Source organism: Piliocolobus tephrosceles, chromosome 3 (assembly GCF_002776525.5).
Source record: "Piliocolobus tephrosceles isolate RC106 chromosome 3, ASM277652v3, whole genome shotgun sequence".
In the NCBI taxonomy this organism is placed as follows: Eukaryota; Metazoa; Chordata; class Mammalia; order Primates; family Cercopithecidae; genus Piliocolobus; species Piliocolobus tephrosceles.
The window spans coordinates 119,535,268-119,553,066 of NC_045436.1; the positions used below are offsets into that span (position 1 = coordinate 119,535,268).

The 17,799-nt window shown below is 33.6% G+C and overlaps 1 protein-coding gene across 1 annotated transcript; it reads right to left on the reverse strand.

Annotated features, from left to right (window-relative positions):
• Positions 1-4,150: 4,150 nt before the first annotated feature.
• Positions 4,151-17,562, reverse strand: LOC111524925 (alpha-S2-casein-like). The gene is made up of 8 exons (XM_023190235.1): positions 17,510-17,562; positions 14,740-14,763; positions 10,939-10,965; positions 9,441-9,464; positions 9,304-9,348; positions 8,294-8,413; positions 7,636-7,678; positions 4,151-4,235 (listed from the first exon to the last, which is right to left on the reverse strand). The coding sequence occupies exons 3-8, from the start codon at positions 10,939-10,941 to the stop codon at positions 4,174-4,176; spliced, it is 297 nt and encodes a 98-aa protein (XP_023046003.1). The 5' UTR covers positions 10,942-10,965; positions 14,740-14,763; positions 17,510-17,562; the 3' UTR covers positions 4,151-4,173.
• Positions 17,563-17,799: the final 237 nt, after the last annotated feature.

A 17,799-nucleotide genomic window follows, 5' to 3' on the forward strand; every position in this document is an offset into this window, starting at 1 on the left:
CATTTGACTGGCTAATCGATAGACTTGACACAACCTAGGAAAGGATTCGAGACCCTGAGGATTCGAGACGCACACACAGCATATTGTATTGAAACTGCTGGGAACTAAAGACAAAGAAAAAATCTTGAAGACAGCAACAGAAAAAAAAAAGACTGATTATCTACAGAAAAATAAGGACAAGAATTATAGTAAATTTTTTGTCAGAAATCATGCAAGAAAGAAAGAGGAAAATAATAAAATCTTAAACATAATGAAATAATACTGTCAACACATAATTCTAGGTCCAGGAAATATATTCCTCAAAAGTGAAGGAGAAATATTTTCTCAGACAAAAATGGAGGGAGTAAACCAGTAAGAAAAAAAAATGATTTGAACAACACTATCAACCAATTTGATCGAACTGACTTTCATAGATCACTCTACTGAACTACAATAGAATACACATTCTTCTCAAAGTCACACGGAACACATGCCAAGATAGACCATATTTAGGGCCATAAAACACACCCGAACACATTTTTAAACATAGAAATAACAAGTGTTTTGTCAGTCCAATGTAATTAAGCTAGACATCAATAACAGAAATATATCTTAAAAATTATCAAATATGAGGAAATTAAGCATCATACTTTTAGATGACCTATAAGTCAAAGAGGATATCTCAAGGAAAGTAGAAAATATTATTATTTTTGCTGTTACAACATCCAGTCAAAATGATGTTTCCTGAAGTTTCCTAGCTCACTCCTTTACTCCTACCCTCATTGGTGAGGCTATGCCATATATTTATACATACTGTTGGATTCATTTGTCACAGGCTGTATTCCATCTTAGGTTTCTGCAACATCTTGGTTTACTTCTATTTTTAATTTGCAATTAGCAATATTCACTCTTAAAGCTTAAGCCTTCTACGTGTTTTGGCAAATGTATGTAGTCATATATTCACCACTACTTTATCATATGTAAGGTTTCCATCATGCTAACATTTTCCATGTGTTGACCCTATGTAGTAAAAAACAAACAAACAAACAAAAAACTAACAACATCTTTCCTTTCCATCAACTCTAGAAACCACTTAGTAGGTTTTCATTCTCATAGTTTTGCCTTTTTTTCTATTTTCCCCTTATATTCATTCCTTTCTTTGTTTTTTTCCTTTTTTTCCCTCCCTCCCTTCCTTATTTTTTTTCTTGTTTTCTTCTTTTAGTCATTTAAACGATGTTAGTGAGTACTGTTATAGGCAAGAAAATATATGAGAAAGGCAACCCAGCAGATAAAAAGTATTAGTTTGGTGCAAAAGTAATTGCAGTTTTTGCCATTACAAGTAATCATATAGTGACATCATTAATAAAAAGCATTTGTAATGTAAAGCTCCAAAGGCATTATGGTTTTGTAAATGAAGAAGTTGAAAACCTGTGTTTAAACTTAATTGATCCCTTATTTGAGAATGAAATACTAAAAATTAGGTATTGTTAAACTCATTATTTTGTGATTAACAAGATAGGAAATCAGTAGGTTATGTCTGACAGTTGAAAAAAGAACGGATGATAAGCATATGAGTAACTTCTTTTGTTAGACACAATCTCTCAATCCACAAACGGTAAGTGATTTTAGAAGACCGATGGACCAGAACACGTCCTGCTATTTGTAGTCAGGGAAATAGGGTGCCTTCTCACCCGTGACGGACTGCTATGCTCTTGAAAATGTCAAGGGATTTAATTTACAAGAGAAATATTCTGCAAAGATATGTTACTAAATATGTTGCCTTAAGTATGCAACTCATTGGCAGATTTTTATAACGTGTTTGTGTTTTAATATTTTCCTAATCTCCTTCAATTACAGGGAAAATCTTTAGTCATCTTTCTATACCAATGTGATAAACTTGAATCTGAAGAGTCTATGGCAAATTGTGAATGTTTGTGTTCTAATGGCAAAAAGGAGCTGTAATAAATGCTATGTTCTAGTTTAATTTATGAAAATAAACTATTAGGCCTGAAATATATGGAATAACTTGAGAATTCATCTGAATATCAGATAATGTTTGGAGTACTGGATATTCAAAGTGAAAACAATGCTCACATTTATTAAAAATAATAATGTGATAATAAAATAATATTCTATTTAATAATATACTAATAATAGTTACATTGATAATACAGTAGGAAATTTAATAGTAATGTTAATTGAGACAAATATGTAAATTACACTCCACGTAGCTGCTTATTCAATTGTAGGCATTAAAATCATCATTATTACTTTTGCTACAATGAACATTATCAAAAGGGATGGATCACAGAGGAACTTCTAAAAAACATCAAAACAGCTGTTAGCTTTAAACTAAAAGAAGGTCATATATCCTTTAAAACTTGAGTGAATTAAAGTTATATTCAGATTTAGAAAAATTATTGATGTGTCCTACTAAGAAGTGGATAGTGTTTATGCTCAATGGACTCAGTGTTGTCTATGAAGCAGAAAGGAAAATTGTTTTCTGGTGAGATAAGTTTGAAGTTTAGGGAGAGTTGAAGGCAGTTAACACTAATGTCAACAAGAAAAAGAGTTTGATAAGATGTCTTTGGTTACCAGCACAGTTTAAAAAACATAAACTTACTTTAAAATTCATCTGTTTTGTGGAATGGCAGTAGAAACCAAATTCAGAGTTTTGTGTGGTTGCGTGTTTTCCAGGTAGGGTTGGCTAAGTGTAGGGGGGCAGAAAAATTACATGAGCTATCAAGATAATATTTAAAATAATCAAGCATGAAGTCTGGGCTGTGTAAGAAAGGAAGTGAGACCAATAGAGAGTAGAAACAATGAAATGTAATCAGGATCTTAGTGGATGGGAATGGAGTGAATGGGTTCTATGAAGACAAAGAAAAATTCTCTTGGCTTCTACTTATATCACCTTTTCAAAAAATATGTCATATGTCAACTTCTGAAAATCCCTGATATGTTCAGTTGAATAAGAAAGGAAGTAATGCTAAGAGGAATTGGATAGAATGGAATACAATGGGAATTATAAAGGATTGATGTATTCTAGGGGGTCAAAGATAAAGTCTTCAAAATTTAAAGTTTTTCACTCGTTGATGACATATATCATATAATGTTACTCCCCAATGGAAACTCCTGTAATGTATTCCCATTACAAGCAAATGCTTAACAAATAACTTTCATCCCTATCCCCTCCTTCCTGATCTGCTTTCCTTATAGCTTTCCCTATCCCTCCATCTTCTCAGGATGTGTTGACTCTCTTGGAGCCCAAGTATGCCTCAGAGCCCATGTTTGCACCCATGTGTTTGCTTTTGCTCTTTCTTCATTTGGTGACACCATTAATGAGGAGTCTTGAGAGGTTTATAGTCTTAGCGGCTGACTCCATACTTTAGTCTGACAAAGTGGACTGAGAGATGAGGACTGAGGGCTCTGGTGAAGGTTTGAGGTTAAAATTGTGGCAAATAATATGCATGAATAAATCAGAAAGATGGTAGAATGATGGCTTAATAGTTCTGTGAGCTAAGCCATGGTGGGAGAACATAAAACTTGTAGTGTTCTAGGTTATTGGTTATGATAAATAAAACTGAAGTGTTCAGAAAGTGTATATAAAGCATTTTGGTGGTACATAAGCTAGTTTAAAGTTAAGTTAATTAACTGCTTATATTAGCATCAATAGCCTCCGTGGTCAATATGAACAATAAAAATGCTGATTATACACCAATGAATCACTTGAAATTTTATTTTGAGGGGAAAAGAAATGTGTTTTTGTAACTCAGAAGCATTGGTAAAAACATCTTAAGTAGTCATCAACCTAATGAAACCACAATGCAAACCCAACATATTCAACATGAACTCATGGGAAGGGTATACGCAATTCAGGAAATACTCTGAAGTCTTCTTTGACTCAGTATTCCTGTTTTCACAATAAGCCTGTCCAAACATCCTGGTAGTATGAAGTAATATGGTAGAGAACTGTGAAAGGTAGATTTTCCAGGCAAACCTAAAAAAAAAAAAAAAAAAAAAAAGAAAAAAAAAAAGCAATACTGGACTTATATATTACAGAAGATAGTTTTTGTTTATGTATACACACACACTTGTCCATCTTAGTCTGGCAGAATGTTATTTATAACTATTATGAGTTAACATTTTCTCATGCTTAAGATAATTCATGGCACATAATATTATTTTTAATAACTATCTGTGTTTCTGCTTGATAGAGTCAATACAGTCTATGAGGTAGAAGGAGAAATTGTTTCCTGGTGAGATAAAGTTAAACACAGTTTAGTGAATGAGAGTTAATAGCAAGCTTATTCGATCTAGCATACAAAAATAGCATTGTTATTTATTAATGGTACATATGTATATTTTCAGCCAATTTTAAAGGAACATTTTAATCTTATTTTCTAAGTTGCTTATTAGGCATATAAGATATTACTGCTTCCTATAATTTAAGCCTTTTCATCTAATTAGAATGTAGATTTTGGTAAAATAATGTTTTATGTACAATGACTTTGGGGTCATATTTCAATAAATCATTTTAAAATTAAATTCTTCAAATTACACTGTACATTTTTTGGCTTCTCTGTTTCTTTTGTAACTTTTCTGTCAATTCAATACCTTCTGCCTCTATTTCATCTCTGATTCATCACTTGAACTTGTTGTATTATTATATCCTTCTATCTCTAATTAGCAGTTAGCACATTGTATTGTCATTTCTGTGTCTTTGTCAAAAAGGGCTTTAATGAAGGTAAATTTGGTATTATAATTCTGTATCTCTCAGGTCTCTCACATCATGGGACATATGATAAGCTTTTTAAAAAATGTAGAATAAGGATGGGCGCTGTGGCTTATTCCTGTAATCCCAACACTTTGGAGGCCAAGACGGGTGGAACACCTGAGGTCAGGAGTTCAAAACCAGCCTAGCCAACAGGTTGAAACCCTGTCTATATTGAAAAAAAAAAAAAAAAAACTAGCAGGGCGTGGTGGCAGGTGCCAAAATCTGAGCTATTTTGGAGGCTGATACAGGAGAACTGCTTGAACCTGGGAGGCAGAGTTGTAGTGAGCTGAGATCATGCCATTGCACTCCAGCCTGGGTGACAAGAGTGAAACTCCGTCTCAAAAAAAAAAAAAAAAAAAAAAAAAAAGTGGAATAAATATGTGAATAATGGCAGTAAGAAATATTAGTATTTATAAAACACAACTGTATTTTTAGCTCTTATCCAGAACAATTATGGTATTATTCTTGTACACATGAGATTACTTTGTGAAGTTGCCTGACACTTTTTCATTATTAGGAAGGCCAAAATAATATAATAAAGAAAATCAAGTTTGTAACAATGTACTCAAAGTCAGAAAATATCCTCTCAAAAAACCTTAACGTGGGCTTTTGGGTGCAGTTCGGCATTGGTAGTAGAGCATTTGAGTCCTAGGGCTGGAAATCTGTATTCGATTTTTGTGGACTTTTTTATTTTCTCAGGATTATCATGAACAATTTATTTATCCTCCATTCTGCCTCAGGTTCTTCATCTCAAATCAATTGATACTTTGATTATGGCTACTCTTTCAGGAATAAGGTGGCATTGCATTGTGATTTGGGTTTGCATATCCTTGATCATTTGTGATATTGAACATTTTTTCATATGTTTGTTGGCCATTTGTTTATCTTCTTTCGAGAACTGTCTAGTCATGTCCTTAGCCCACTTTTTGATGGGATTGTCTGTTTTGTTCTTACTGGTTTGTTTGACTTCATTGTAGGTTCTGGATATTAGTCTTTTGTTGGATGTATAGATTTGAAGATTTTCTCCCACTCTGTGGGTTGTCTGTTTACTTTGCTGACTGTTCCTTTTGCTGTGCAAAACCTCCTTAGTTTAATTAGGTCCCAGCTACTTATCTTTGTTTTTATTGCATTTGCTTTTGGGTTTTTGGTCATGAAATCCTTGCCTAAGCCAATGTCTAGAAGGGTTCTTTTTTTCCAATTTCCCAGAATTTTTATAGTTTCAGGTCTTTGGTTTAAGTCCTTAATCCATCTTGAGTTGATTTTTGTGTAAGGTGAGAGACGAGGATCAAATTTCATTCTCTTACATGTGGCCAGCCAATTATACCAGCACCATTTGTTGAAAAGCGTGTCCTTTCCCCACTTTATGTTTTTATTTGCTAATCAAAGAATCAAAAACAGTAGATATTGGCATAGATGTGGTGATCAGGAAACACTTATACACCGCTGGTGGGAATGTAAACCAGTGCAGCCACTATAGAAAACAGTGTGGAGATTCCTTCAAGAACTAAAAGTAGAGCTACCATTTGATCCAGCAATCCCACTACTGGGTATCTATCCAGAGGAAAAGAAGTCATTATTAGAAAAAGATACTTGCATACGCATGTTTATAGGAGCACAATTCACAATTGCAAACCATGGAACCAACCCAAACGCCCATCAATCAATGAGTGGATAAAGAAATTGTGGTATGTATATACAATGGAATACTACTCAACCACAAAAAAGGAATGAATTAACTGCATTTTCAAGGATGTGGATGAGATTGGAGACTATTATTCTCTGTGAAGTAACTTGGGAATGGAAAACCAAATATATGTTCTCACTGATATGTGGGAGCTAATCTATGAGGATGCAAAACCCTAAGAATGATACAACGGACTTTGGGGACTTGAGGGGAAGAGTGAGGTGGGGGGGATAAAGACAACAAATACAGTGCAGTGTATACTGCTCGGCTGATGCGTGCACCAGGATCTCACAAATCACCACTGAAGAACTTACTCATGTAACCAAATACCACCTGTACCCCAACAACTTATGGAAAAAAAATCAGCTGATAGTATTAACTACTTGATAGGTATTTTGTGAACATTAAATTAGTCAATATAGGCAAGGACTTAGAATTGTAACTGGTGCACTATATGACCTCGATAAATTATTATTACTATTATTATTTATTGTTTTGAAACCTACTTTGTCATGTTAGAAATCTATGTTCAGGACACATAAAAAGAACAAAGCATTTAAATTAAATGAGACAGAATTCTAGGATAGAAGATAAACCTGAATGCTGCAAGAGCAAAATAAGAAAAATAAAACATGACTACACAAAGGGCATTATAATTTTCTTGAGTTGCCATCATGGCCCTAAATCCGTTGAATAAATTGTCAAAGAGAGAAATTTAAAAAATAAGCAAAAATTTTTGTATAAAACATTAATTTTTCCAGAGAAAATGATGCAGGAAATTTGTCTTAAATGGCTTGAATTGTGTATGAAACTCTCTTGATATTGCATATCTTTTCTCAAACCAAAGTGCCAGGTCTGAATTTCTTGGCACAGCTCAAAGATGACAGGAAATCATCTGTGTGAATACTATGCCTGTGACAATTTTCACTCAGAGCCATTGCTTCTGGCTGAATGTATCATTAGCTATGGAGGAAATGTACTATAATTTATATTTAAAATATTTATGAAATATGCATGCAAATTACCCAGACAACTTACATTTGTGAGTCGAAAAGATGAAAGCAAAATTTAAAACACTTTATAAACCAAAATATGATTTAATTAAAGTTGAAAGTATATTACTTAATAATGTTATTTAATATCACTTTCTTCACATAAAAGTTATTGCTTAAATTCTAGGCCTAAAGGCACTTACCGAAGTAAAGTAGAAGCAGTGAATTCAAGAATCTTAAAAATCCCTCTTTGAAGAGAAAAGACAAAATATTGAAGAATTTTATTTAAAAAAATGTACAGGAACAAATCTCCATCTCCTATGCAAATCATAGGTACTAAATTCTGATTTTTCTCAAATTATATGGAAGACACTTTTAAATGCTACATGCATATCTAAAAAACTAAATCATATTTAAAAATATCCAGAGAAATAATGTGACTTGCCTAAGTTCAAAAGCCTATTTATATTAGGTCTCCTGATTCCAAAACCCATGTTGTTTATAATACATTTTAGTTCTCTGGGTTCAATGTCCTGTTCTCTCATTCATTCTTCATGTTAGAAGAAATGTTTCCTAGGTCAAATGTCTGGTTTTTTTTGAAAAAAAAAATAAGATAAAGGATAAACGTTAACTAGCACTTGGTCCAGCTACTTTTTACAATTTCAGATACTGTTGTAGCATTGTTTTTATTTATTAGGCTGTATTTGTATTATGACTTATTATTTAATTTCTAGCTTAGACTTTTTATTTGTTTCAGCTTCTACTTGAGTTTATTGGGATTATGTCAATTTCATCCCCCCAGTTTACTTTTAGCACAAAAGATAACTATTTTTAAGTTGCAAATAAAAAGAGAGCACTCACCAGAGTGGGGATAACTTGGTAAGCATTTGTCTTTATGCTTTTCCATGGTTCCATAATTTTGCGATATTGATATTTTACATATTGGGGCAAGGTGAACTGATAATATTGGTTGATTTTTTTCTAGAAAAATATATAAATAATTATCTCGATATCCCATGAATCAGAGAGACCTGAACATAACCAAATGAATCAAAACTTTATTTGGATAAATTCTACATTTTACCAAATGAATCTAATTAAAGGAAAATTGATTCATACAAAATTAACTCTATGCTTACATTTATAGAATTAACTGTAGAAGTAAGAAAATTCTTTGCTTAATTCAGACCCCAAAGCCACAGTGCTTGAGTGAAAGAAATCAAAAACAAAGAAAAATAAAATTAAAAATACATGTAAAAAGGCAAGAAGATAATTTCTTGACCAAGATAAGTGACCCCAGTTGTGGTTTATTTTCTATTTCTGGTAGGAAAATTCTGGTACTCAGAGTCATATAGAATGTGTGATTTACCTTAGTGGAATCTATGACACTGAGCCAGTTAATCTCTCTGAGTATTATTTGTCTTGTAGAAGTAAAAGAATTAATACGGAAAGAGTACTTTGCTTGCACAATGTCTCCCATATATTTTATTATGAGTACATATTTCCCTCTTCTATGTTCTATTTATCTATATAGATTTAGCCACAGATTGTTGTAGGGATTTAACTTGGAATTAAATACAGTGGCATCTTCTTTTAGGCTAAGTTATCATTTTTACAAAGTGGAAAATCAATGGAATTTTAGAATTGCCATGGAATAATTGTTGGGTGGATACTTAGCAATAATGTAAGTGGTACAGTTGGCGAGTGCTTCCGTAACCATTTTTAAAAGTATAAGAAGACTTTTATAAAAATTAGAACTTGGTAAACATAGTATTTTTTTTTTTTTTTTTTTTTTTTTTTGGTCAAGAGGATTGCGACTTGGCAGTTTCCAAGTAAAATCTAATCATGCTATGATTGTATGGAAAATTTACCAGATATTTTTGGTAATTCTTTGCTTCTTCAGTCAGCTCAGTTTTCTGCTAATAACAAAAATAACTGGTCATAAAATACAAAAGAAAATGTTTTGACATTATATTTTATTAATTTTGCTCGAACAAAACTTACTTACCTCGGTGAATACTTCAGTTGATTCCTTAGGGAAAGAAAATGAATAAATAACCACACTGGGATAACCCAATAGTAATTTTTGTCCATATCATAATAATATAGAATTAGGGCTAATTATTTTAATAATTCAGGGTCAAGTTGTTACTACCAAAAAACACAGTCTTACTTTATAGAAATCTGTTCTGAATTAAATGAATGTAAGTACACATTAAAAGGATATATCCTGTGTCAACATAATGGTACCTGACTGAAAATACATTTTATTTCATATTTTCCATTTACCTACATTGTTCATATAATGTCAAATTTCCAAGTAATATGGGCAGATGCAAAAGAGAGAGAGAGAGACAGAGAGAGAGAGAGAGAGAGAGAAAGAGAGAGAGGAAAAATAACTAAGCCTACTGAGGTGTGTGGCAAAATCTGCATGTTCTTTCTTGGAGGACCAATGTTTTTTAGATTAGTGTCCACAGGCCCACAGTTTGAGGTGGAGAGAAAGGGTAAAGCATGTTTCCCAAGGCACTAAGAAGGAAGATCTGGCTTGCTTTAGGCCCCAGGCCACAAGATCCTGTGCCACAATTCATACTTCATCTTCTCAAGACCCTTTCCAACTGTGCTCTCCCACTTGGCACTTTCTCTCACAGTGGGTGTTCCCTGAACCTGTGATTTACATAACTTGTAACCCAGTCCAGTATTCAACTCCTAAACGATATTAAACTACAGTGAAGGCAACTGACAGAATCCTGATTTGACTGTCTTATTTTAAAAATTCATTTTTTCAAATGTAACAGAGGTCAGACATATTATCTGAAAGTGTGTGATAGAACAGCTGCTCTTGACCATGTAGATGGTTCATTCCAGACCTCTAACATGACTTTGAGTCTGTGTATGTTTTACAAGGGTTTTCTTTTGTTTACATTCGATATGTCAATAGCATAACACCTAATTTACTTAAAATAATTAGTCAACAGCAAGAAACAGAGTATTTCTCAATGAACTGGTTAATTGTTTGATTTTTAAATTATCATTTTCCTCCCTAGAGATAATCTACTAGAACATTATTTGAGAAATAAAAAGTATAATAATCAAAATTTTAGAATCAGGGCAATTAAATACTTAGCAGTATATTCTTAATATTTGTAGACAAAAGATCTTTTTTGTATTACAGCAAAGGTATTATTATGACAGGTGTAAAAGACTAATTGCAATAAAATTTTCAGTTCAAAAAATGGTAGAAATCTGTTTTTTAAAAAGAGAAAGCAGCAGCAAAAAACAGAATACTTAGGCTATGTTGAGAGGTCTTGCTAACATGGAAGGTCTTGACTGAAAAAAATTTATATTAATTGAGAAAATCACAGTTAAGGAGTAAAGAGGATTTTTACGTAAACTAAAATATCACTCAATTTTATTAAAAGAGGAGAATTTCAGGAGTATTAATATTTTAATGTTTAGTTTTCAGAAATATGAATCAAATACAGCTTCATATAGAAACAATACTTTACCATATTAACAGTCTTTTTTGGTGTTTCCTTAAAGGAAAAAAACAAGAATTAGACACATTGTTCTCAGTGTATTGATTATACATAATTTTCACTTGGATGTACGGAGAAAAATACTCTTTTGTAAAGGAGAATAATAAAAATAAATTTCTTTGTAATGCTTCTTTTAATCACTTTTTTATCTCTAAGATCTGGAAACATGTAAGGGACATGGTATTTGCTAAATACAATATTTCTTAAATAAATAATAATTGAATGAATGAATTTTTCATAAGAGTAATTTAGGAAGCACATACTTTTAGGCAACTCATTTAAATAATTTTGATAATTGCATGTTTATTTAAAACATATATATAATCAAACTTGTAAGTTAAGTATATATAACATTTCTTTTATTTTTATTTGTATTTTTTAAATTTTTGAGACAGTCTCTCTCTTGTCGCCCAGGCTGGAGTGCAATCATACTCTCTTGGCTCACTTCTACCTCCACCTCCTGGGTTCAAGTGATTCTCCTGCTTCAGTCTCCCTAGTAGTTTGGATTACAGGCACCTGCCACCATATCTGGCTAATTTTTGTATGTTTTTAATAGAGATGGGGTTTCACCATATTGGCCAGGTTAGTCTCAAACTCCTGACCTCAGGTGATCCACCCGCCTTGGCCTCCCAAAGTGTGTGAGCCACTGTGCCCGGCCTAACATTTCTTCTTATTAGCAATAACAAGTTTTGAAAAAACATTTCAGGAAAAAATATTATATAAATAATAGCTTGGATAGAGAACAGGTAAGGGGAAAAAACAAATTGGCAAGTTTAAAAGTTTACAAGAATGAAAACTTACAGGAAAGCAAAAAACTAATTTAAAAGATTCCCTTCCCAGAGAGGATCTGGATTCGGAGAAGCAATGCCCTTTGGAGGATCACTAACAACAAATCTGGACGCTGATCTCTCTTTTCCTCCCCTCCTTCGTGAAATTCCCTCTTTGTCCAAGGCTAGGGCGAGGGCTATCTCAGATACCCTGCTGCTGCTTTGCTGACCACAGACAAGATTTCTTTTTAGGGCCTGATCTCCTCCTTGCTTCTTACCTCAGTCTCAAGTCTGACTTTATTTTTTACTCTGTGTCACAATTAATACCTTCAGAAGCAGAAAAATCTCTTCAATTGCCTCTGTAACAAACTCAGAAAACTATGCAAGATGAAAAATCATGCTATGGAGATCTTGCCAGGTTATAAACTAAATCTATCAGCTATCTATAAACCTCCCAGGTTGGCATTGTCTGATGGGGTGGTCTTGGGTTGTCACTGCTCCCATTGAGGCCTGCCTGGAGCAGAAGTCTCTTTCTGGTCTCTCTTGCATAATGCCCATGAATGAGTTTCTAAAACTGCTTCAAGATCTAGAAGAGTGTTGCATCAGAAATGCCAACCACTCGGTCAAAAAGCTACTGTAAATTCCTATTTATTAGTGGCTGGAAAAAATTTTAGTTCACCTCAAAGAAAAATAGTTTGAAAATACCTACCAAAACTAAAAATAAATATACTAAACCTAAACAACTCAAATGCCTTCTAATTACAGAGCACTAGAGGACTGAATTGTGGAATATCATCAGCAGTGTAAACAGGTCGATTATACCTGCAAGTGACAATATGGATGAATGTGCTAGAAATCTATTGAGGGAAAAATGCAACACCAAGGAGGCTACATCAAGTATGATATTCTTTGTAAATCTCGAAAACAAACCAGACTACACAGAGAGAAACTACTTTGAAATTCAGGGTATGTATGCTTTTCAAAAGAAATGAAGCCCAAACTAAACACTAATATAAGTTACTTGAAGGAGATTTTCAAGAGGAAATAAGGCCCTTAGGATCTTTCTGATATCATCTTGTCATACTCAGAGTCTAACGTTAGCTATGAGAACTTACTGTGTGGTAAAAGCAATTTATTACTTAATATATTAACTTTATTAAAAGTAATGTTATTGTCTAAAATGAATGTTCTAAAGAGAAATAAACACAAGCAAAACAAAATCCTGTTTAGGATCATATATGTTATGTATGAAATAAAACTGTTATAAAATATAGAACTATAAGTATTAATTACAATACTCATAATTTATGGTGACATATGTATTACTTATTAATTTGTGGTATTAAAGTTTGTGACAAAAATATTATATAAATTTCATGTACATATCCTCTAACCCCAAAATTTCACTTTTAGAAATGTATCATATTAATTTATTAGTATATGTATAAAATAAATTATTATAAGAATATTGTTATTTTTCTAATTAAAAAATAGAAACAACATTTATCATTAGGAAACTAATGAAGTTGTACACAGTGGAATTAACCGAAAAAATTTTAACAAAGAATGTAAGCCACTGACTGATTAGGCTTCCATTTCTCATGGGAACTGGTAAATTTAGTTTGGTTAGTTGATTCATGCAAGTTTAAACCTCCTTTACTTGATTATTCATAAAATTATGACAAAAGTAGTTGTTTGTTTTCATTATCACTGGTTTCCTATGTTTTCAGTTTTTTGGTGATCATCAATATTATAACATAAGGGAAAAATCAGCTTAAATATGTATTCGAAGAATGATATATAAATAAACTTATGCATATAGATGCATATACTCTCACATACACATCATCTGCTATGTCTCCATATTACTGGCAAAAATGTAAAATATTTTAATTCTGATAATGAGGATATGTCTCAGTAAGTGTTTTTAAATTTTTATGTGTTCAAACATCCCTATAAAACTTAGATAAATTCAATAATTCTTCCTTTAAGAAAAATGCAGATGTTTACAAAACAGTGAAATTTTCCTATTTCCTATTTATAAAACTCTCCATTAGTCTCAAATTAAGATCTACTACTTTCCCTTAGAAGTTACAGGCTAATATGAAAATGGAAACTAGCTTTCCCATATCAATGGAGTAAAAAGGAAGGGAGGTAGAGCAAGATGATGGCAAGTTTGGTGTCTGTTCATTGGTGTAGGAAGACTGTCCCAGGTCTTTTAACCAATTAATTCTGCAGGGCTTCCCTATATAAACAGCAGAATCTTTATGCCAAACTAAAACTATCATGTTTTTTATATACAGAATATTTTTAATGTATATTCTAACAATGAAATAACAATCTATATTAGCAATGACAAATTTAAGTTAATATAGTAAATAAATTTAAAGAATACAGAAAATCCTGTTATTTATTATATGAGTTGATATTATATACTGTTTCCAAATATGCTTGACTATTGGTTTTTCTCAAATACACTGCCATTAAATTGTTTCATCTTTTAGGTTTTAGAATGAGGTGCTTTATATTCTTGGAAAGAAATAAAAAAAATGTATCTACTGATTCAAGAGGAATATAGTGCCAGTCTAGCATTTGATGACAAACTTGCAACCAATTGGTGATAGAAAGGTGATAGAAAACTGACAAGAAATCTTTTCAGGAATATCTAACTTTGACAATGTTGTTCACGAATGTCACACAAGCATATTTTCTTGGGACCCTCTTGACATCCATTCATTACCTCTTTCATACTTAGGTATTTAAAAAGATACTTATAAGGAATAAGATTGGGAAAACATAATGTACATGCATCTAAGATATATCTCATCGATGAACCAGTAAATACATAAACACATTTTACCTGACTGGTATGTATAACTACTTCATTTTTCTCCTTATATTTCAACAAAATAAATAACATATTGTTATAAATAAAAAGCAAGTCATCATAGATAAATAAAGAGTAATTCTTTAAGTATATTTAATATAAGCAGTTTATACTTACTTTCTGAGAGATGCTGGCAGATTCCTTAAAAAAATATAAATAGTATGTTTAATTACTTATAACATTGTCATTTTTCCCTTTCTTTGGACTTTTCATTATTCCTGGAGATGAAGTAAGGGAAATCAAACTAGGCTTTTTATTGGGTGGCTATATTTATTGGTCCTGTAACAAGAGAAAAAAGCTTTAATTTTATGGTCTGATCAAAAGGCTGAGGAGAACTTGGATTATTTATTGCTCATATTAGAAAAATCTCCTTAAGACAAATCCACTTTATGAAACAAAATGGAAATGGTTACTTAGAGTTTGAGCAAGTACTTCCTTACATTTCCCCATATTACATTTCCTTTGTTAAATGAAGATACTGGTTTCTATCCTCCCCCCCTACATTAAAGAATTGTTTGAAGGACCAAGTGAAATGATATATGAGCAAATACTTAGGGCATATATGTTAGATTTAAATTAAATTAGTACTTATTTGTCACTATTGCTACTATTGTTATTTGTTATTATATTTGGATTGTCTTACTTTTTTTTTTTTTTTTTTGGTGAGACGGAGATTTACTCTTGTTGCCCAGGCTGGAGTGCAAGGGCTCGATCTTGGCTCACCACATCCTCCGCCTCCCAGGTTCAAGCGATTCTCTTGCCTCAGCTTCCCAAGTAGCTGGGATTACAGGCATGTGTCACCACGCTAGGCTAAATTTGTATTTTTAGTAGAGACGGAGTTTCACCAAATTGCCCAGGCTGATTTCGAACTCCTGACCTCAGGTGATTTGCCCTCCTCAGCCTCCAAAAGTACTGTGATTACAGGCGTGAGCCACTGCACCCGGCCAAGACTGTCCTACTTTTAAAGTTAGAACTTTTGGGTGCATTTTGCTTCTAGTTACTGTACTTTTTTTTGAGAGGGAGTCTGGCTCTGTTGCCAGGCTGGAGTGCAGTGGCAGATCTTGGCTCACTGCAACCTCCTACTCCCTGGTTCAGGTGATTCTCCTGCCTTAACCTTCCAAGTAGCTGGGATTACAGGCACGCACCACCACCTCCAGTTAATCTTTATATTTTTAGTAGAGACAGGGTTTCATCATGTTGGCCCGGATGATCTCGAACTCCTGACCTCAGGTGATCCTCCTGCCTCAGCCTCCCAAAGTGTTAGGATTACAGGCGTGAGCCACCGCACCTGGCCACTATATATATTTTTATCCTGTACCCCTCGCCCCTTAAAAATGCAAAACTTACTAGAGTGGGAACAAAGGGATAGACACTTGTCTTACGCTGATCTCCTGGGTTCATAACAATATGATGTTGATAAGGAACCTGAAGAAACGGGAGGAAGTTCCACTTCTGATAAAATGAGCTGATTTTGTTCTAGAGAGAAAGGAAATTATGAATATTTATTCCACTATTTTATATCCTTAATGAGTCAAAGCAAATGTTGGCAAAACTGAATGAATTAGAATTTTAATTAGAAAATTTATAAGTTGTGGCAAGTTTACTTAGAAAAAGTAATAGTTTAGATACATAAAATTTACCTTAACTGTGTCTACATTTATAGTAAATTGCAGAATTGAAAAATTATCAAATTAAGTAAGACCACGGGAGAAAATTATCTATGTAGGGAAAAAAAGTATGTTTAAGAAAGGAAATGGGGGGGGGGGGGGAACACACACAGACACACACAAGATCACAAGGTGTGTGTCTCAACTTATTCCTTTTCCATGTTTGTTGGAAGTTAGTCTGGTCTTTGGAGTCAGAACTGAACTTTAGTTTTCTTTACCCAGGGCACTGGAATCCACGACCCGGATCAAATTGCTTAAACTGTCTGAGCGTTACTTACCATGTAGGATTATATCTGTTAAAATATAACGAGAAGTTTGCCTAGTAACTAAGTATTCTAGTAAGTTCCAGAGCCTTTGAACTGACTTTATAAAGATTGTTTTTAGAATTAAATATAAAACCACAATAGCATTTTTTCCTCAGGAGAATTTTCTTTTAATAGAGAGTGAAAAATAAGTGTGTGTAGAAAGTCAACGGGTCTTTAGAATTGTTGGATGGTTACGTTAAGAGAGGTACAAAATGAGAATGCTATTGGAAGTATTTTGACAAAATGTAGGAAAGATATTTATAGCAACAAAGAAGTTAGTAACGATCTAAATTCCTAAAAAGACAGGTTTTATTTGGAGCATTCTATTTTTAAGTGTTCAAAAACAGATGTTTCTATTATAAAGGTTTTAGAAAGCATGCCTGTTCTGTGTTGAGATAGGATAATTGTCAAATTTTTAGATGAATTTACTGTGTTCCAAGCAATTTTTGTATAAATTAAATATATGTCATCTAATACAATCTTACGGGGTTAATGTAGCTCTCCATATTTTCAGTTAAGGAAACTGGAGCTTGGAGAGGTTAAGTAACAACTCGTGGAGTTGGAGTTGGAATACAAGTTGCCTGATACCAAAATCTATGCGCTTTCCCTGCACACGCAGCAAACTTCTCTAGTCCGCAGAGGATGGGTTACATCAGGAGTCCCCAACCTTTTTGACATCAAGGACCGGTTTTGTGGAAGACAATTTTTTCCACGGATGGGGCGGGGGTATGGTTTGGGGATAAAACTGTTGTACCGCAGATCATCAGGCATTAGAAAGATTCTCATAAGGAGCATACAACCTAGATCCCTTGCATGCGCAGTTCACAACAGGGTTCACTGTCCTGAGAATCTAACTCCAGAGCAGATCTGACAGGATGCCCAGCTCAGGCTAATGTTAGCTTGCCTGCAGCTCACTTCCTGCTGTGCTGCGGATGGTTCCTAACAGGCCAAGGACCGGTACCCCCTGTGGTTTGGGGACTCCTTGATTATATGACCTCCTGTAGCTTGAGAATGTTTACACTTCAGATATTGGGGATAAATTTCTCTCTCTCTCTCCCTCTCTCTCTGTTTCTTGATGGAATCTCGCTCCTTTGCAAGGCTAGAGTACAGTGGCGTGATCTCGGCTCACTACAAACTCCGCCTCCCGGGTTCAAGCGATTCTCCTGCCGCAGCCCCCTGAATAGCTGGGATTACAGGCGCCCCCC

Coding starts and splice junctions, on each gene's coding strand:
- LOC111524925 (XM_023190235.1), bottom strand. Junction 8,414..9,303: donor AGAATTACCAAAAATATCTG/GTAAATTTTCCA, acceptor ATATTTTTCTAG/AAAAAAATCAACCAATATTA. Junction 4,236..7,635: donor ACTGCTTCTACTTTACTTCG/GTAAGTGCCTTT, acceptor TTATCTCACCAG/GAAACAATTTCTCCTTCTAC.